Source organism: Sapajus apella, unplaced genomic scaffold (assembly GCF_009761245.1).
Source record: "Sapajus apella isolate SASKATOON/1434 unplaced genomic scaffold, GSC_monkey_1.0 scaffold9, whole genome shotgun sequence".
In the NCBI taxonomy this organism is placed as follows: Eukaryota; Metazoa; Chordata; class Mammalia; order Primates; family Cebidae; genus Sapajus; species Sapajus apella.
Window position 1 is genome coordinate 7297743 of NW_022436949.1, and position 21806 is coordinate 7319548.

General features: G+C 37.0%; 2 protein-coding genes across 3 annotated transcripts in view; one reads left to right on the forward strand and one right to left on the reverse strand.

Moving 5' to 3' along the window:
* DIAPH3 (diaphanous related formin 3) overlaps nt 1-21806 on the reverse strand; it is a 493236-nt gene that overhangs the window by 264309 nt on the left and 207121 nt on the right. The gene's annotated exons all lie outside the window — the stretch shown is intronic.
* Nucleotides 1085-2930, forward strand: LOC116551260 (beta-citrylglutamate synthase B). Its single transcript, XM_032277326.1, has one exon. The coding sequence runs from the start codon at nt 1139-1141 to the stop codon at nt 2297-2299; it is 1161 nt and encodes a 386-aa protein (XP_032133217.1). The 5' UTR covers nt 1085-1138; the 3' UTR covers nt 2300-2930.

The window sequence follows — 21806 nt, forward strand, 5'->3', positions numbered from 1 at the left end:
AGCAAAGCCCGTGGATATGGAAGGCCAACTGCAGGCGAGGCAGGACTAACTTTAGGACTTGATTATGTGTAGGTTTTAGTTATCTGTTGGGTTCCTGGAACTAATCCCCTGCAAATACATAAAGATGACTCTAGTTCCAAAAGAAAGTCAAGAATTCACCTATCACTACCTCTCAAGTAGTGGGTAACTTCGGATAGGGTTCACCTATTCAGCCATACAGTAGAATGGAATGCACCTGATAATCTTAAAGGTCAGAAATGGAGAATAGGCAAATGACAGGGGAAAAAAACTAAATTTCTGAGTTAACAATACTGGTGGTTGTGATAGGACAATATGGTTTCAAAAAAGATTTAGGTAACTCAAAACCATACAGAATACACAGGGGGGAAAAAAAGTTAAAAAAAAAAAAAAAAACTGGAATGTTTTTGTGAGTTGGCAATAGACTCCTGGGAAAACATCAAAGTAAATGCTTTGGCATTGAAAACTACAATTGTATAAATTACTTTAGTCATATCTGATCTCTCAAACCAAGTTTTAATACTTCTAGGCACATAAATAAATGGGTATGTACCTAACTAAATAGAAAATAATCAGGGGAGAAACAGAGAGGCTATTTTTCTATTCAAATACTAATATATGACTGCCATAACTAATCAAAGTATTTTACTAGCAAAAAGAAGTCTATTTGACATTCAAGGCTAAGAATTATGTAATAGTTGAGCTGCTTCCATCTGCTGGGAGGGCGGTACACCCCAACTCGGGGACAGAAGCCCCGTGCTCAGGACCCTTCCAGGCCTCTTTATCTGGCTGTTCCTCTTCCATAGTCAACTGGCTTGGCGCAGAACAAGAGCTCAACTCTAAAACACGCAAGCCCCAAAATTGAAACCATTTGAGCTCAGAGTTTACTAAATAGTTCCTATTTCAGAGGATGGATGAAGCACTTTGAGATTTCCAATTAGTTTTGACTGAGTCTTCCAAGATTCAGGGCTGTTTTTTACTGGTATGCTGATCCAGAAGTTTGCGTGGGAAAACTGTCTCAAAAAGAAATTCTCTTGGTAGAATTTCTCTTTATTTCAAAACAGATAGACGTTACATCTAAGAGGAAATAATCCAGGCAAGGAAGCACAAGCTGATCAAGATGTGTAGCTCCGTGGCTGCCAAGTTGTGGTTTTTGACAGATCGTCGCATCAGGGAAGACTATCCTCAAAAAGAGATTTTACGAGCATTGAAGGCCAAATGTTGTGAGGAGGAACTGGACTTTAGGGCTGTGGTGATGGATGAGGTGGTGCTGACAATCGAGCAAGGAAACCTGGGTCTACGGATCAATGGAGAGCTAATCACTGCCTACCCACAAGTTGTAGTAGTCAGAGTACCAACCCCGTGGGTGCAAAGTGATAGTGACATTACTGTTTTACGCCATCTAGAGAAGATGGGATGCCGGTTGATGAACCGACCTCAAGCCATCCTGAACTGTGTTAATAAGTTCTGGACATTTCAAGAGTTGGCTGGCCGTGGTGTTCCTCTGCCACACACTTTCTCTTATGGTGGCCATGAAAATTTTGCTAAAATGATTGATGAAGCAGAAGTACTGGAGTTCCCAATGGTAGTAAAGAATACGCGGGGTCATAGAGGTAAAGCTGTTTTCTTGGCTCGAGATAAGCACCATTTGGCTGATCTAAGCCATCTTATTCGCCACGAAGCGCCATACCTGTTCCAGAAGTATGTTAAGGAGTCTCATGGACGGGATGTACGTGTCATTGTCGTGGGAGGCCGTGTGGTTGGCAACATGTTGCGTTGTTCAACAGATGGGAGAATGCAAAGCAACTGCTCATTAGGTGGTGTGGGGATAATGTGCTCACTGAGTGAACAAGGGAAGCAGCTAGCTATCCAGGTGTCTAATATCCTGGGGATGGACGTGTGTGGCATTGACCTGTTGATGAAAGATGACGGCTCCTTCTGCGTCTGTGAGGCCAATGCAAATGTAGGTTTCATCACCTTTGATAAGGCTTGTAATCTAGATGTAGCTGGTATCATAGCAGACTATGCCGCCTCCCTTCTACCCTCTGGCCGGCTCACCCGGCGTATGTCCCTGCTCTCCGTGGTGTCCACGGCCAGTGAGACTAGTGAGCCGGAGCTGGGTCCCCCAGCCAGCACTGCTGTTGACAACATGAGTGCAAGTTCCAGCTCTGTTGACAGCGACCCTGAAAGCACGGAGCGAGAGCTGCTCACCAAGCTCCCAGGGGGCCTGTTCAACATGAACCAGCTGCTAGCCAATGAAATCAAACTACTGGTGGACTGATTCCACTGGTAATTAACCAACAAAACCCTTGTAAACCTTTCTTTCTTTTTTTCTTTTCTATTTTTAAAACCAACTTGCAATGCTGTTCATGGAGGATGCTCAGGAAGATGAGAGAAAATTAGTAGGATTAGTTGGAGGCAGTGGGAGATAGATGAGACCTCTGCTAATAAGATGTTACTTTCATTTACAATTCCTACAAATAGAGAGGCAGAATAGGTGGGATATAGAAAAATGTTAGGCTCTCATAGTTACCCTTTTAAATTTCTAAAAAATTTTGTATGCTCATAGGCCATGAGGAACATATACTTTTATTTTATGGTTCCTTGCTTTTGTTTTTGTACAAAAAATGATTTTGCTACAAATATCCAAGTAGCATAACTTCACATTGTGTTGCAAAATTTGTCATCGGTGAGGAAAACATCTGCCTAAATTACAGGAATTCTTGTATTATATAGCTCTGAAAATTCTGCCATTTCCTCATTAGTAGCTTTAGTTTGTAGTTTATGAAATCTTGAGGGGCTCTTTTCCTGGGATTTCTTACTTTTGTGTTTTGTTTTTTCCCCCTTAATTTGGTGGGAGGGTCAAAGTGAATATAACCTAATAAAGGCTTCTTAATGACAAAAAAAAAAAAGAATTATGTAATATATAGGAAGAGTAGCTGAAGCACTAAATAAAATTTTGTGGAACAGAATATTTCAACTGTAGCAATCATAAAAAATGTAGCAGATAAATGCATATTTCTCTTTCCGTGACATTCTGTTTTAGTAGACAATGTCACAAAACAAATAGTCTTGAAGGTCTTTTCTCTGCAACTCAAATCCTACATGGACAGGAATAAGAAACTCATTACTTAATAAATCCTTAATTATGGGTATATCTAGATTTTTTTAACCACTGTTAAATGTACAAAAGAACTATTAAAGTATTAGGAAATATTCCGTTAAAAAATAAAGTATATACCTCAAAACAATAACAATTTTTACAAAGCTGACCTAAAGAATGCTTTCTCTACCTCTTTATTCCTATATGAAATTAAAAACCAAAATATTTCATAAAAACTGCTTAATCTCCAAGGACCTTCTAAATTATAATAATTAGCAACTTTGCTCATCTCAAAAGTATGAACCTTACAAAAAGAACCATTTCCTTGAGGTCCCCTTGGGTATAATTGCCCCCTCATAACCAAAGACTTAACTAGCAGAAAACAAGAGTACAAATGAAATAAAATATTAACACCATTCAAATTCACAGATTAAACAACTTTTTAAATTCACAAGCTGTGCATTAGGGAGAAAAATAATCCTGAAAAGTTAAGCCTATTTATCACATATATCTTAGTGTTAATTGGGTTTGTTACAATTTGAGATGAGCTCTGACTGAATAGATCTAAAGACTGATGGAAGAAAGCAGAAGATATCAGGAGAGTTAAAAACAAGACTGAAAGAAAACTGAATCCTGTTCTAACATGATCTCTCTTGGCTCATCACAACTTCTCAAAAAAATCCCTAAATTTTTATGTCTTTAAAATCTCCCCACCATAAGAAATACTTCTGGTATCTGGCCCTTATGAATTCTTCTTGAATGCTGGTGTTTCCCAATCATGGAATAACACATGTATATTCATAAAAAATATTTTTCCACTATTTTTATGTGTAACACTCTCCCATATATTATCTGATGGTATCAAAAGGTAGAAAAATATCTCTACTAAAAGAAATTACAAAGCCAAGTCTGAAAGTTAATGCATGACATATGAATACATATACAAGAGAATGGACCAGAGATGGAAAAAGTCATGCATGAGGACTCAGTGTACATTCCTAATTTACAAGAATTAAATCCAAACAATAACACACGTAATTCTGGATCTCTAGCATGGTGTCAAATGGAAATAGCTGATAAATCAACTTACTAGTATTTGTACACACAATGCTAATAAGCAACTTGAGACTAGAAAAAGTAATAATACATTATATTAACCAACAGATAAAAATCAATGCCATATTAAATCATGGACAGAACATCCTGGTGTATCTCTGGGGAAAATAGAATACAATCAGCAAAACAGAGTGATTATCCAAAACTTGATAGAAGAGAAGTGATCAGACACAAAAATGTTCATTATTCCAAAATACTGAAAAGGATTACAATGACAGCAAAATGGTCAAGCCTAAGTGGCAGAATATTATAATAAACTTACGTCTATATTTGATGATAGCATGCCCATAATTTTATGGATCTTGTATTGGAAGAGGAGGAAGGTGGGGGAGGGGCGGGATGAGGAGGAAGGAAATGGTTTATTAGGTGGGGCATTGGGTGTGGGTGTGCCAGGGTAGGAAAGAGGAGGAGAAGTTAGAGACAATACCTAGGTATTTTATCAACTGAACTCAACTTTTATTATCTGATATGTAGTTATCCCCTCTCTCTGCTTTTATGTTCCTGTTTTTGATAGCTCAGTTCGGAATTCGAATCACTAGCCCAATTTCTCAGTTATTGAATCTTTATTCTTCTGTACTCTAAGAATAATGCTCCAAGTAGCATTACAGATCATTCTGGTGTCCAATTAGTCTAGCTAATTGGAGTTCCATTATTTGCCTGATCTGTGTTCTAGAATCAACTAATCTATGCTAATTTCTGTCCCTACAAGCTCCTGAATTTGGAATATTTATTAATCTAGGCTTTTTAAACTTGTACTTTTATGTTATCTTACCTCTGGCTGGAGCTTGTATTGTATACATCCTACATAGCTATTTATAACACCCGGCTTGCTGTGGCACAGGCCTGTAATCCCAACACTTTGGGAGGCCGAGGCTGGAGTACTGCTTGAGGCCAGGAGTTCAAGACCTGCCTGGGCAACAAAGCAAGTACTCATCTCTACAAAAAACTTAAAAATTAGCTGGGCATAGTAGTGCTAGATACTAGGGAGGATTAACTGGGATGATCACTTGCGCCCAGGAGTTTGACACTGCAGTGAGCTAAGATCATGCCACTGTGTTCCAGCCTGGGCAACAGAGGGAGGCCTTGTTTTGGGGGGAAAAAAATTAATAAAATGCCCAGCTCACATACAGACCTCTTTTCCACTGTACCATCTAACTGCAACCTAAATGTTCCATATACACTTCCCTAGTGGTATAAGGAAGTGAAGTTAAAGGAAGGTTAGCAGGATTCATTTTATACTGTGATTAGAAAATAATATTTTTTAAAATGATCTTTTTATGAGAGAGTAGAGAATGGGGAAATTAGTGTCTAATGGGTACAGAGATCAACTGGAGAAGATTAAAAGTTCTAAAGACGGTGGTGCTGATGGATGCACAATGTTAGTGTTGCTAATGCCACAGAACTGTGCACTTAAACACGGTTAAAATGGGAAATTTTTGTCATGTACACTTAACTACAACAAAACGGAAAAAATTTCTTTATGAGGCTTGATTTCAAATCACTCATTTTAATTTGACCATTTGATTTGAAAATTTATATAGGAATGATGTAGTCAATATTTTGCTTTGTCAATGGAAGAACAAAAATCTAAGTGGCTGTAAAATTAATTAGATCAAACTGGGATCATTTAAAATGTATATGTTCTTTCCCAAGAGCTGTTCAAAGGCAAAGCTGGTGCTTATTCACCGCACACCTCAAACTCAAACATGGTTTGACTATTTATATGATGGTATAGATAATGCTGTTACAAAATAATGATTTCTCTCCTACCTATCACTCAGGTTACCTCTCCAAATTGTACACAGGATTTCATTCTTGGGCAATTCAGTGTTTCAAGAACATAATCACATTTCTATTTTCTTGAATACCCAGCTCTCAGATTTCTAAGCTTGTAGTAGCCCATATCAACTACTCTGTCGATAAAGATGCACAGTGATAAAGCCAGGGCAGACTTTTACATGAAAGGAAGATCTTCATCTTTTCCTACACAGAAACTGACCCTCTTCAGTTTCTTGTTCTTTGTCGCATAAAGACAGCTGACACATGGATAAGGTACAGAATTAGATTCTGAAAAGAAAATCCAAGCCATCCTTACGTTCAAAAGCCTCAAACCATTCACCCAGGACCAGAGACCAGCGAGATGTACTTGGAATATTCAGACAAAAGCCAAGTTAACAATAAAATGGCTCTTTATCTAGGTTTGTTACAGATCTTTGTACATACATATTGACTTAAATTGACTAAGGCAAAATCACATTTTTATTTTCTAGTAAAACAATACACATTTATATGCATGTACAGGGAGAATGAGGTATATGGGTGGGTGTGTGTGTGTGTGTGTGTGTGTGTGTGTGTGTGTGTGTGTATCTCACCAAGGAATCCCACAGGAAAAATGGAGAGCTAAGCTGAGTCAGGTTTCAGAAACCTCTGGATGGTTTATAATCCTCCAAGCCCCAGCAAAACTCCAAAGAACATAAAACAAGCAATACTTTCATCCACTTGCCAATGTCCAGATATAAAGTTAGGCTATTTATAAAAGCAAAATCTCCCAATGTTTTCAAGCCTGCCTAGCGCCTCCCCCACCCACAAAATCTTACCTTCAGCATAACAACCAAATCTGCTATTAAAAAGAACGTACTTAACAGAGCTATATTGTGAAATGGGGAGCAAGGTAATCTTTCATTAATGGGAATGCAGTGGCTTAAATTGTATTAGAAATCTCACTTTAAACTCAATTACTTCACAATGTTTGGCCACCTGACACTTGGGCAGAGGAGAATTAACACCTTAGTGAAGAAGAACCTTTAGAAAAACTGAAATATCCCTTACTGTAAACTCCCCAACCTAACTAATTAAAAACTATCTTAAACTTCAAATGCTTCACAAAAATGTCAGACAGCAAAAGTTATTGTTTGAAAGGCATACACCAACAAACCAATGCAGAACAGGAAACACGATACTAAACAGAACAACACCTTTGACATCCAGAAATACCTATTGAGACTCTCTGATTCATGTCAAAATTTCTAATCTCTAAAATGCTTTAATAAATCATATTCATATGCTTAAGACTTTTACTTCATGTTAGAAACATCAAATCTGTATTTCATATAATTTCTTGAATTTCTGAAAGACTCAAATCCTTTTTTTTCCCCATTAAAATGGACAGTGGAATATTATCTAATTTAAAAAAACTCATTTTCCAATAAGAAAACTAATCCATAAGAGGCTAAGGGTCTGGCAAATGAACATGAGGATGCTGGACACTCATTCTTTTGCTTATGCCATCCTGCCCATTCAAAGCCTATCTAGCCCATCAGTAGAAACTGCAAATGTGATGACAAAAGAACTAACTGGAATTAAAAGCAGAATGACTAAGATTCATTCTACCCTGCAGAGAAAGTGGAGCCAGATAATAATCGGAGATGATAACTGGAGATTAATATTTTTCTTTCCTGAAATTGGTCCCACAGCCTTGCCATTTCAGGATCAATGGCATTTATTTCCTCCGGGGAGAAAAGATAAACCCTAGAATAAGAGGTCGTTCCTCAGCACTGAGTATAAAATTAGATTTCTGTTAATATCTACAGTGAGACAAAAGTCTTGAAAGCTATGTAGTTCAATTGCAAAAGCTAGGTACTTACAGGAAAAAAAAATAATGCAGTCACAAAACATTCCTTTAACTATATAAAACTGAGAACAGGGTCCTACTATAAGCAGTCGCTAGGAAGGAGGCAGCATATGAGAAAAGGACAGAGTATCAGACATAGGGAACACACAAAAGCCTTTCCCGAGCCAAGGGAGAACTCACAGGGGATAAGAAGGACAAAATCAGAATTCAGATACACTTCTGGAGGGTGTGCTCTCTTCCTCCTCCCTCATGGGACAGGGCTGGAGGAGAGCTACCTGGGGAATAATAGAAGACTAAAGAGATACTGGAGACCCCTGAGCAGAGGGTATTTGTGGCCAGCTTCCTGTCTGGATCTCCACAGAAAGACTGTCTCATAGTAACCCCTACAAATAGGAGGCAAGCAATAGAGAACAAAAATAGGGCATGGTACATTTAGACAAGTGTGCTTGTGACAATATCTTGCTTTGTAAGTGGTTAATGGGAGATGTAAAAGCATGTAAAGAGTCAGTGGACATATTTTCAAAAATATTTACTACATTGCATTAGATTTTTCAAATAACAAAATTCTCATTGGATACAAAAACCCCTGCAACTTGATTAGGAAAAACATCTATACTAGCTGCAAATATTACATTTCAAATTTCAAAAAATAAGACAGTGGGAAGGACTGTAAAAAAAAAACAACTCTATTTCTTCCCAATATGTACATGCAAAGGCCTCAAGGGGTTATAAAACATAAAACACGTATTTCTATTGACCTATATAATACCTTATCTCAAATTATCAAATTTAACATCTTATCCCCATACTTAGCTATTTTTGCTTAGTTTCTCAAATGCCCATAATAATTTCTCAGCTTTTCTCAAGCTGCTCCTTCTAAGGCTGAGGAAAATATACACGATTTTTCACTTTATCAATTACTTCCATCCTCACACTTAAGCAAACACTCTTCAGGATAACCATTACACAGATTTCCTTCATTACAAATGAGTGTCCCTTTTGATCACAGGCACCATTTGGAATAATTAACTATCAAATATATTGCTTTCTGAATGGAGTTTACTGAAATAATGGAACCCTGTGTATGTAATACGCTTGACAAAAATTTATTTCACTTTGAAAAGCTAAGGTCATTTCTAAGCTATAACTGTTTAAAACTAAAACAAATGACTCGCAGAACTTACTACAATTTTTTTTTTAGATTTATTTGTATTGACGAAGGCAAAGTCGCCTTTTTATTTTCTAGTTAAACAATACACATCAAAATATTTAAGGATTTTTTTAAAAACCAAGCATGCTATTCCAGTTAATTGTCATATTATTCAAGATTTGTCCCCTAGGAAAAGATATTAATTTTTAAAAGTTCATTGTAAAACAATTTAAACAATATAGAAGTTCAAATTTTAAAAAGTAAAGTTTCCCCACACATTAATACAAATATTCCCCAAAGGAAACTATTGAAAAGATAGTTATTGTTAGCAAAAGCTACTGCCGGTAGCTGTCTGAAAGGCTACACATATAAGTGTATAACAGTGTACATAAATAAAAAAAGTATACACATGTATACAAATATACAATTTAGGGTTTTTTTCCCTTAATTAAATGACCTTATACCATATACATTATTTTGCACTCTGTTTCACAAAGCAATCAACCTAGTGTAATTTTCCATGTTCTTATGTCTAGATCAACCACATCTGTTTTAACAGCTTCACAGCATATCACCTGGTACCATAATTTAGCTACATATCATAATTTAGCGATTTTCCTTATTAATGAGCATATAAGTTGTTTACAAATCTTTGCTATCAATATTTACTAAAGTAAAAATTCTTGTATATTTTTCCATATATACGCATTTGTTGCATCTACTTTTTTTTTTTTGAGACGGAGTTTCACTCATGTTACCCAGGCTGGAGTGCAATGGCTCGATCTCGGCTCACCACAACCTCCGCCTCCTGGGTTCAGGCAATTCTCCTGCCTCAGCCTCCTGAGTAGCTGGGATTACAGGCACGCGCCACCATGCCCAGCTAATGTTTTGTATTTTTAGTAGAGACGGGGTTTCACCATGTTGACCAGGACGGTCTCGATCTCTTGACCTCGTGATCCACCCGCCTCGGCCTCCCAAAGTGCTGGGATTACAGGCTTGAGCCACCGTGCCCAGCCTTGCATCTACTTTTAACTGTGCCTATGTAATAATCTCCTTCTCTTGTGAGAAAAGAAATATGATCAATTTACCACCATTAGCACATTTCCTCTTCTAGTGAGTCTGAATAAAATGGGCTTTTTGGTTTTTTTAAAGTTATTTTGGCAGTTTATTTCTTAACATCAGCAGTTTCAAAGAATCCTAGAATGTTAAGCTACCAAGAACTCTTATTTTATAGATATGTAACTAAGGCCTGGAGAATTGATTTCTCCAAGGCCACATAGCTATCTGGTGGTAGATTCAAGGCAAGAAATTGGTTTCCCGGTTCTAGGCCACTATTACTTTACCAAACTTCCTTTTCCTGGGGAAGGAGGGACACAGACACACGCCCTGTTAGAACCATAACAGCAACTGAAACTATAACAGTTCTCAATATGGAGCTCCTCTGGGGCTTCCTTGTCATGATAAAGAAAATCTTAATCTATTTCTTTCATTTGTTAATTCTTTCATTCATTCACTCACTCACTCTCAAGTTACTGGGTTAGGATCTCAACAGAATACAGAAAAGTCAAATGTAAGACTTGCTCTTAAAGAACTTCAATTTAAATTGGAAAAATAAGATGTGAAGATATAAAATTAAATAATAATATAATCATTTATATAAAGTAAAAAGTATTTTAGAGTTCAAGCAAATTTTTATATTTATTTTATCAGAAGCCCAGTAAAAGTTTATTAAAAGGTTAGTAAATTTTTCAATGACTAAAGGCTTTGATTGGCCTCAGTTATTTGAGGTCTCACTAATATTCATTAATAATAACAATTATTACTATTTCCTTGAAGCCGATCAAGAAAAAAGATGATGGATGTCAAGGTGGAAAGATCACTTGGGGTCAAGAATTCAAGACCAGCCTGGGCAACATGGCAAGACCATGTCTCTACACAAACAATTTTTTTAATTAGCTGGGCATAGTAACGCATACTTGCAGTCCTAGCTACTCGAGAGGCTGAGGCAGGAGGATCCCTTGATCCCAGGAATTCAAGGCTACAGTGAGTGATGATCATGCTGCTACACTCCAGCCTGAGTAACTGAGGATGACACTGCTTCAAAAAAAAAAAAAAATGATGGAGCACTTAGAAAGTTAAAAGAGGTAATAACATCTCAGTAGATGGACCAGGAAAATCTTCACAGCATAAAAGGTATTACACGTAGGCCATGAAAGACTAACAGGGGACAGAATTGGAATGCATTCCTTTCCACTTTCCTCTATGAAGAGTTATTTCCTAAATATAAATATATGCATTTGTATACATATAGAAAAAGAAGCAAACTACATTTCTGAATAAGTTTTCCATAGAGTATAGAAGAAAAGTTGACTAAAAAACAGATGAATCCAAAAGCTTTAGGCATTTCCAGTTTTATTCTCTGGAAGGCAACTGAAGAATAGGAACACTTGTTTCTATTATCACACAGAAATTTCTGTGCATCTCGGCGACACAAGACAAACCAATCCTTAGAGGGAAACAGAATTGTAAGGATTCTATTTGGAAAGAAAAATTGATAGATTTGACTTCTACTGCTACCCATACCTTGTATACAATGGGATTTTTGATAGTTTATTTGTTTAAATATGTACATTTATTGTTAATATATAGTTGAATAAAAACTGTGTTTAACACTAACTTGTTTCCGGCAACTTTTCTGTGTGTTGGGGAAAAAAAAAAGAGTTATTATCCTTTACACCTCTTTCTACAAAGAGAAAGACAAAAGATCTGGAAAGAACTTACTTTTAGTAATCTTTCCAGGCTCATAACTAGCCACTAACTAACTTATTCAGCCACCACTCCCTCTTGCAGGTCAGCAACACCATCATCTACGTTTACGTAATTATGCCCTAGGATAGGGGCATTTCAATGATGTACCAACACTTTCTTTGTCCCCACCACTCCTGCCAGATTGGCTTCCTCCTTCCTTGCTGCTTTCAAAAATAATATACTCACTCTTCAAAACAACTCAAATGTTTATTTGAAGCTTTTCCAAACAATCCACATCTGAAATCTCATCTTCTGCCCTTGTCTCCAGTCACACTAAACTTCTGATGGATCCTAGATCACAGATTCTTTCCAACCTGAGGACTTCCCATGACTATCCTCTCTAAACACACCCCTCATCACATTTTGCTCATTTACTTTCATAGTACATTCAAAAACTATAGTCATTTTGTTGGCCTAATTATTTTCTATCTTCTCTATTAGATTATATGCTACAGGAAAGTAAGAAGTTATCCACTCAGCACTGTATCCCAGGAGCTAGGACAGTACCTTTAATGGGAGAGGCATCCAATATTATTTGTTGCTTGGCTAATAACTAGTCAACTGGCTGCATGACTTGCCATGATGGACCCAATAACAAAACTAGAGCCCTGCTTACTGATGGCAGATAGGCTAGGTAAAGTACTAAGCAGCAACTAGCATTGAGGGAATATGACTTGTATATCCAATTTCACTTGCTGGCAGAAAAAAAAAAAAAAAAAAGGCCACACTACTACTAAGGCTTAAGCACTTAATACAATAGGAATTACAGAGCTCTGAGAAGAAATAGTCCTTAAGCAGAAAGCTGCTAGGCTAGGAAATAGAAAGGCCCTTTTTCACAGCGGAATACTGATGTGAGAACCAGGGTCAAGAGGTACAGGTGAGTATTCCTGTCCTGTTTCCTTCACGACTGAAGGTTAATTTACAAGTATTTTCTAGAACAATTATGAATAATTTTATCAGAAAAAATTAAAAACCTATCAATTAAAATTTAAAAGCAAGCTTCACCTATTACAAATATGCTTACAAAGAAAAAACAAAAAACACTCTGGCTTATTACTGAAAGCTTATACATTAAGTAGGCAGTGAGTTATAGGAAGCTGTCTCCATAGGGCACATAAAAAATAAGGAAATATTTCTCAATGATCAACAAATAACCCAAATATGTCAAATGATATTTCTATTGGCAACACTTTTATGGCTTGCATACTTAGCTCTCAAATTTTTCATCTATTAAATGAGAAAATGATAGCTACGGTCTCATAACTTTACAATCCTATGATGATTTAACAATCTTCCATTTTTTTGTACTTCTGTTACATGTTGCAAAGCACTGTGCTCCTTATTTGTTGTTCTTTCAGCTAAAATACTTTAGTAAAAACAAGTATTTGCACATTTCACAGTTTACAAAGCACAGATTCCAGTTTGTATACCAAGTCCAGGATTATTAATAATGGGGAAAATGATGAGAGAAAGAAGCCTCCCGAACACTACCTGATTCTATTCCTTACATTGTTCATTTCTTCAAAAAAAAAAAAAAAAAGTATTTGAAGTTTATGCTCAATAGGTGACATATGAAAAGCAAAGTTCACAACAATAAATTTTAAAAGTTCCTAAAGAGTACATGGACAGCTAGTTTGAAGTAGCATACAAATAAACAAATGCTAAAAAAGCACTTGAGTCATCATTTAAAATACATGCAGGCCAGGCGCGGTGGCTCAAGCCTGTAATCCCAGCACTTTGGGAGGCCGAGGCGGGTGGATCACGAGGTCAAGAGATCGAGACCATCCTGGTCAACATGGTGAAACCCTGTCTCTACTAAAAATACAAAAACATTAGCTGGGCATGGTGGCGTGTGCCTGTAATCCCAGCTACTCAGGAGGTTGAGGCAGAAGAATTGCCTGAGCCCAGGAGGCGGAGGTTGCGGTGAGCCGAGATCGCGCCATTGCACTCCAGCCTGGGTAACAAGAGTGAAACTCCGTCTCAAAAAAAAAATAAATAAATAAAAATAAAAAATAAAAAAATAAAATAAAATACATACAAACACACAAAGAGAAACTAACATGTTGCTGATGAGTGCTGACCCATGCTTACCTACTTAGACAGCTATTGTGTACAATATCTTAATTCAATCATACTTAAAATTACAAAGTTATCATTCTAAAAATGTACGTATATATTGGATATGTTAACGTTTTTTTTTTTTTTTAACTATACCACTACTGCAAGGCACAACTTTAAAATAAAATGGAATACAAAAATGAGAACATTTGAAAATCTGGTATGATTGGGGGAAAAAAAACTCTTAAAATAAAATGGATGCTGAAGTGTTGAGTTGCACCCAGGGGTCAACAACACTGTGTCTGTTATTCAGCTGAAACACAGAATTTGCCTTTAGATACCATTTTAATGTTAAATCAAGAACTGTCAATCAGCACCATTTGTTTGTAATCCCTCATCAGAACCCATTGCCTCAGTCTGAGCATTCATAGGAAAGAATGCAGAGGGCATATCTGCAACCACTTAACCTTCATCAGCCAACATTCATGCATGCTCATTAACATTTTTTTCATCCCACTTTCGAGCATGACACAGCTCATACCGGGAATAATAACTCGCTGATAATTGTTCAAGACAACAGCTGGACAGGCAGAGTGCAGAGGTGAACACTCTTATATAGATTATGGGGTACTGTAATGCATTACAATTAGTAAAAGAGTCACATGTTCGTGTTGAATAGCTTTCAATGGAAGTTAAGGAAATGTCATTAACATAAACAGCAATCTCCTCTAACTGTAACTCTGCATGGCCCACTGCCTGATTCTCTTAATACTTTCCTATTTTGAAATAAACCAATGAAAAACATTAACCCTGGTTACTGCACTATTTCATGAATGGAAGTAATATTTTTGATGTAGTACAATCAGATAAAATCCAAATCTGTGATTTAGTTTAAAGACAGAGAAACAGGAGGAGGCAGAAGAGGAGGAAGAGAAGAGTTTCATATCTTACTAGTAGCAATTGTTTTGAGCCTGGTGGTATATACCTGTAGTTCCAGCTACTCAGAAGGCTGAGGTGGTAGGATTGCTGGAGCTCTGGATGTGGAGGATGCACTCCAGCCTGGGCAACAGAGCAAGACTGTATCCAAAAACAAGACAACGACCAAAAAAATACCCAAAAGCAAAACAAAACAAAAAAGCCAGAACAACTGTTTTGCTTTAAATCCCATAAAATCATTATTTATAATTTATTGTTATTTATTATAAAGCAATGTAAAGCAAAAATGCTTTACACTGTCAATTCAGAAGTATAAATGTATTTTACTGAAGAAATTTGCAATATCAATAAAAAGGAGTCCTACATATGGAAGGGAATTCAGAATACAGTCCAATGTCCTATTCATAACAGCTGTGATAGCTACTTTACTTCTTTGCCATAATGCAATAAAAATAAAATGGAATTAATATGATAATGATAATACTAGTTGCCATTTTTGGAGTAATGTGAATCAGGTATCATGTCAGGCACCCAACAGACACAATCTCTTAATAATCCTATAAGTAGTATTCTCTTTTTCAGATGAAAAATTAAAGTTAATCTGAAAGAGACTGAAAATTCATCCCAAGTCAAAACATTATAGAGATAAGATTCCAACCAGGTACTCTGATTCCAAAGCCAATGCCTTTCTCCTGGCTTCACTGTTAATTTCTACATTAAAATCTTGTTTATTTTCCATTATTTCATCCCAATTCCTTGGCTGGACAATTCTTTGACACTGTAGAATTGGACCTATTTCTACAAGGTCTTTATTCCAAGAGGTAGCATTTATAATTCCACATTTTCTACTCATTTTGTGTCCAAGAAGCCTGTTCTCAACACTCAGATAGTCTCTAGTCCCTATACTTCTACCTAGTTTCCCTTTGACATTCTCATCACACTTAGTTTTTTGTTGTTGTTTGTTTTAGAGATGGGGTCTCACTTGGTCACCAAGGCTGAAATGCAGTGGTGTCATCACAGCTCACTGAAACCTCATCAAGTGTCCTTGGCCTCCCATGTAGCTAGAGTTACAGGCATGTGTTATCATACCCAGTGTGTTATTAAATATATGTGTCAGGTTTTTTTGTTTGTTTGCTATATTGCCCAGGCTGGTCTTAAACTCCTGGCCTCAACCAAACCTTCTATCTTGGCCTCCCAGAGCACTGAGACTGTAGGTGTGAACTACCTCAACAGCCCATGCTTAGATTTTCTGATCAAACTTCTTAATGTGGTTCTTTCTATACCCTTTCTCTGTCAGTGAAAGAAAAGAAAGAAAAAAAAAAAAGAGAAAAGAAAAAAGAAAAGAGAAAGCAAGCTTTAACAAATTCCATTTAAAGATCAAATTGGCTTTTTTGGGGTGGGGGGGCAGAGTCTTGCTCTGTCGGCAGGCACCAGGCTGGGGTGCAGTGGCACAATCTCGGCTCACTGCAACCTCTGCCTCCCAGGTTCAAGCAATTCTTCTGCCTCAGCCTCCCAGGTAGCTGGGACTACAGGCGCACACCATCACGTCCAGCTAATTTTTTGTGTATTTTTAGTTGAGATGGGGTTTCACCATGTTGGCCAGGATGGCCTCGATCTCTTGACCTCGTGATCCACCCGCCTCGGCCTCCCAAAGCGCTGGGATTACAGGCTTGAGCCACCGCGCCCGGCCTCAAATTGGCTTCTATAAGTGATTCATGAATCAGGTAGCATCTCATCTAAAAATGTAGAAAAGTGCCACAACAAACTGAGCAGAGATGATTGACTTTATAGGTAGAGAAGGGTTAAAGAAAGCAGAAAAGGGGAACAAAAAACAGACGGGTCATTTTAGAGTTACTTTCTTTATAGCGTTAAAACAGGTGACTTCCTTATCATAGGGGCTCAGGTAAAAGAGGCCCCTTCCTTATCAAAGGGGCTCAGGTAAAACAGGCCCCTTCTGTGAATCTCCTATTTTTTGGAAAACTGGCCCATGTCAAAGTTCAGTTTGATTACATGACACCTAACACAACTGACTCCATTCTGGCTTGATCTGGTCTGTTGAGGCCAAGTGCAAAAGCTTATTCTAAAACAACAGCCTCCCATAAATTCTGTTTAGCAACATTTAGTCACAAATATCTGGGAGACAGGAATCAACAAACCTAATAGATACAACAGTCTGTATCTCCAGTTCTACCTGTAGCGCTCATTGCTGAAGGAAATCACATAAACTACAATGGGATCTACTATAATTTAATAAAATAATCTGATATAAAACCTCAGTAATATAACCAGGGTCAGCAAACTATAGCCACATGGGCCAAGACCATTCTGGTACCTGTTTTAATAAAGTAAAGAGGGCCAGGTGCGGTGGCTCACGCCTGTAATCCCAGCACTTTGGGAGGCCAAGGCAGGTGGATCACGAGGTCAAGAGATTGAGACCATCCTGGTCAACACGGTGAAACCTCGTCTCTACTAAAAATACAACAACAAAAAAAAATCAGCTGGGCATGGTGGCGCATGCCTGTAATTCCAGCTACTCAGGAGGCTGAGGCAGGAGAATTGCCTGAACCCAAGAGGCAGAGGTTGCGGTGAGCCGAGATCGCGCCATTGCACTCCAGCCTGGGCAACAAGAGCGAAACTCCGTCTCAAAAAAAAAAAAAAGTAAAGAGGAACACAGACATGACCATTAGATTACACAGAGTCTGTGGCTGCTTTCACACTGCAATAGCACAGCTGAGTAGCTGTGACACTGACCATACAACCTACAAAAACTAAAATACTTACTATTCAGCCCTGTATAGAAAAACACTGCCAACTTGTAATATAATCTGTAGCAGAGATCCATAAAAGTATATTGAGTCAAGTGGATAAAAATAAAACCCATTTATCTTTAGTCTAAAATCTACAGACACGAGCATGATTCACTTCATAATCCTAAATCATTCCATGCTCTGCTTTCTTCCCAAAATCTACCAGCTAATGATAGTCTAAACGTGGTTGATCATACTTCCTCAAAGAGCTTTTATATCTAATGTACTCCCATGGAAGTAACCTATTCAGGAATTCATCACCAATGTCCTTGGTAATAAAGTAGTCTCTTAATTGATATTCCAGTTTCTATCCTTTACCTACTGCAACACAGAGCTGTGTGATACTAAGGTTTCATGCTAAAACATAGATTATAATATGTTATGTCTCTACTCAAAACATTTAAAACTTTGTGACACCATAATTTAATATTTTAAATTATTTATAAACATAAGTGACAGAAGAAAACATAAAAGCCTAGATTTAGCATATAAACACCTCCCTAATGTAAACACAATTCTTTCTAGGTTCATCTTCCAATGACATTGTCCCACATACATCTTCTCATTCTCAAACACAGTGTGGTATACTCCATTGTTGATCTTTAGCTCCTAAGCCAACATATTTCCCCAAACACTCCAGCAGTACATGTCTCAGTGCCTTTGTTCACACTCTTGACTTCCCCTCCCTGTTTGTTCATTCAATCATCCAACCAACAAGCTTATTAAGCAATGATAAACATAAGACACTGCCCTGAGTAAAAGGAGTAGAGTAGGCAGAAGACATAGTTCCTAAGCACTCACACAACTAAAAATTTTATTAGAATTACAAACCAGTACTATGACTGAAAAATAAAGGGCATTATGGGGTTACATCACAAAATCTATGACAATCTGAGAAGTCACAGAAGTCATTTCTAGAGATGACACTTAAGCCAAGAAATGAAGTATGTATGAAGTGAGCAAAGTGAAGCTTTCTCCTTCATGATTATTTTCTAATTATCCCAATTAAAATCAACAGATTTTTAAATATACCTAATAGCTGTGATATAATGACTAAAGTAATACTTTATGGTCAGTCAAGATATTATAAAGGCTATTTAACAGCATGAGAAACGTGGAAATAACTATGCATATATATTATTATAAACAGTGCTAGAAAACATAAAAGTTTTGAAAAGCTTAAAGGCAATTTATCCAAATTCTACAATGAAATTGAATAGAGTAGTGGAGTTTAGGGTGGTATTTTTTTTCTTTCATCAATTTTCTAAATTTTCTGTAACATAATTATTTTATCATGAATAAATTATAGCAGCTTAGGTGAATAATCTTTATATAATCTTAGTAAAATATGTAAGTAGTGTTTTATGTGTACTTCACTATTAAGGCACTGATGTGGTTTGGTTGTGTCCCCACCCAAATCTCCTATTGAACCGTAGTTCCCATGTTGCAGCAGGGACCTGGGCGGGTAACTGAATCACAGGGGTGGTTATCCTCTTGCCATTTTTATGGTAGTGAGTTCTCACGAGGTCTGATGGTTTTATAAAAGGCATTTTCCCCGTTTGCTCAGCACTTCTTCCTGCCATCATGTGAAAACGGTCATGTCTGCTTCCCATTCTGTTATGATTGTAAATTTCCTGAGGCCTCCCCAGCTATGCTGAACTGTGAGTCAATTAAACCTCTTTCCTTTGTAAATTACCCTGTCTCGGGTATGTCGTTATTAGCAGCATAAGAATGAACTAATACAGACATACATAATACTGTATATTGTACTGACTTATAACATATCTACCTTTCATGCAAAATTGCAAACTTCTCAGTCATATTTATGAATCTCTGCCACTATTCACTCAATAAACTTTGTAATTAAATATTATTCTGATCTTATTTCCCTACTTAAAGACTTTATTGGTTTCTGTAAGAATAAGGGTTAATACACTTGATTTTCTATTATATCCCATCAAACTTTTATAAAAGCATCATTTTCAGTAAACTTTAGATGTTTTTAACGCTCAAAATCAACACCTATAAAAAATGGAAAATAACAAACGTGGGCAAAGATGTGGAGAAATTAGAATTCTTATACATTGCTAATGGGAATGTAAAATGATTCGGCTACTGTGGAAACAGCATAGCAGTTTCTCAAATAGTTAAACATAGAATTACCAAATAACACAGCAATTACACTCCAACCTATTAATCCAAAAGAATTGAAAACAGGTATTCAAATACATGTACACCAGTGTTTACAGCAACACTATGCATAATAGCCAAAAGGCAGAAGCACCCCCAAATATCCACCAGTGAATGAATGAACAAATCATGGTATAAAAATACAAAGGAATATTATTTAACCATTAAAAGAAATATAGTACTGACACATGCTACAATGTAACCTCAAAAATATTATGTAAAGTGAAAGCCAGATACAGTAAGTCACATATTGTGTGATTCCATTTATATAAAACATTCAAAACACATAAATTCATAGGCAGGAAACAGATTGATGATTGCCAGGGGAAGTGGATAATGGGGAGAGGCTGCTTAAGGGGTCCAAGGTTTTACTTTGGAATAATGAAAATGTTTTAGAACTAGATAGAGGCCATGACTGAACAACACTGTGACTGTACTAAAGGCCATAATTATTCATGGTTAATTTTATGTGACATAAATTTTACCACAATTAAAAAAAAATCAACACCAAACAAGAGCAATTTTCAGGAAAAATACCTACAAAATGTGTTACAGTATGTTTGCTATTAGTTGCTCCTGATGTGCAGACACCAATTAGGGTCCATTCAACAATAATACAGAATTTACGTATAATTTTTACTTTCCTCCTTCTTACTTTTTGCTGCTAAAACAGCAGGGGAAAAAAGTGAATCATTTTAGCATCTAGGTCCTGAACCTATTCCACTCTCAACCACCTTCATTATTCTCTGAATTTTTTTAACCTAATTTACAAAAGAGTCTGCTATTCACTCAGAGCTAAAGACATCAGTGGCAGAGTTAATTGGAATCTAGATCACTTAAATATTTCTACTCTCCTTCCAAAATTCCCATTTGCTTAGAAAAAAAGAGTTTGCTTGAGGAGGCTGAAATTATTGCATTTCTGCTTTAAAGAAATGGAAAAGCATTCATTTATTCTGCAAACATTCAGTACCCATATGTGCCAAGCATTCATTCTTCTAGGTACCTGCAATACACCAGTAAATGAAACAAAGAACTCTTTTGTAATGGAGCTTAAATTCCAGTGGGAGTAGGTAGAGAATAAGATAACATACCTAATAAATAAGTAACTAAAAATATGTTAGAAGGAGATAAATGATATGAAAACAACAAAGTAGCAAGAATGGGGATGGGGTAGGGACAAAGAAAAACCTGGCCAGATTAATTTGGGAGTTGAACTGAACGAAGGAGCCTCATTGAGAAAGTGACATTTGAGTCAAGACTTTAAGGTAGTAAGGGGCTCATGGAGCACATATCTGGAGCATGAAGTTTCCTGGCAGAGAAAATCCCATGGCAGGAGTATACTTGGCATGTCTGGGGTACATCATGAAGGTTGTCCAGTATGGCTGAAGTGAAAGAGCTGAAAGAAAGGTAATAGGAAATGAAGTTGGCGAGCCAAGAAGCGGAAGAATAAAATTTTCCCAAGGCTTCAGCATTTTCTAGGTACTGAGAAAAAAAAAGGGCTCAACTATTTGAAGGTAGAAAGAGGACTACATGGAATGTGGAGGACAGGGGCAGAATCCAGGTGGGCTCTCCAATGTCTGGTGAAAGACGTACTCTAAGTCAGTCAGTAACAGTTCCCAATAGGAATTTTAGTAGGAGATAAAGAATGGGTAAGGATTAAAAATTAAAACCTTCAAAAATAAGTAATGAGGACACAAGGAAGGGGCAAAGAAATACACAGCCAAATTTAGTGAAAAAGTAGACCAATGTTACTGAAGTATAGGATGTGAAGAGAGGAAAAATAACAAGGAGCAAATAGCTAGATACACAAGTTAGGCCTGACTGCAGAAGGCTACAAACGCCAGAATGAGAAATGTCTTTTCTTTTTAATCCTTTAGTATGTGTGCACACAAAGGATATGATAAATGTGATATTCACTGGTACCACAAATCTGAAGATAGTTTGCATTATTGTCTTAAAAAGAGAATATGAAAAGAAAGAGCAATTTGG

What these genes read in the sequence shown, in the direction of transcription:
- LOC116551260 (XM_032277326.1), top strand. Translation starts at nt 1,139, where the DNA reads ATGTGTAGCTCCGTGGCTGCCAAGTTGTGGTTTTTGACAGATCGTCGC.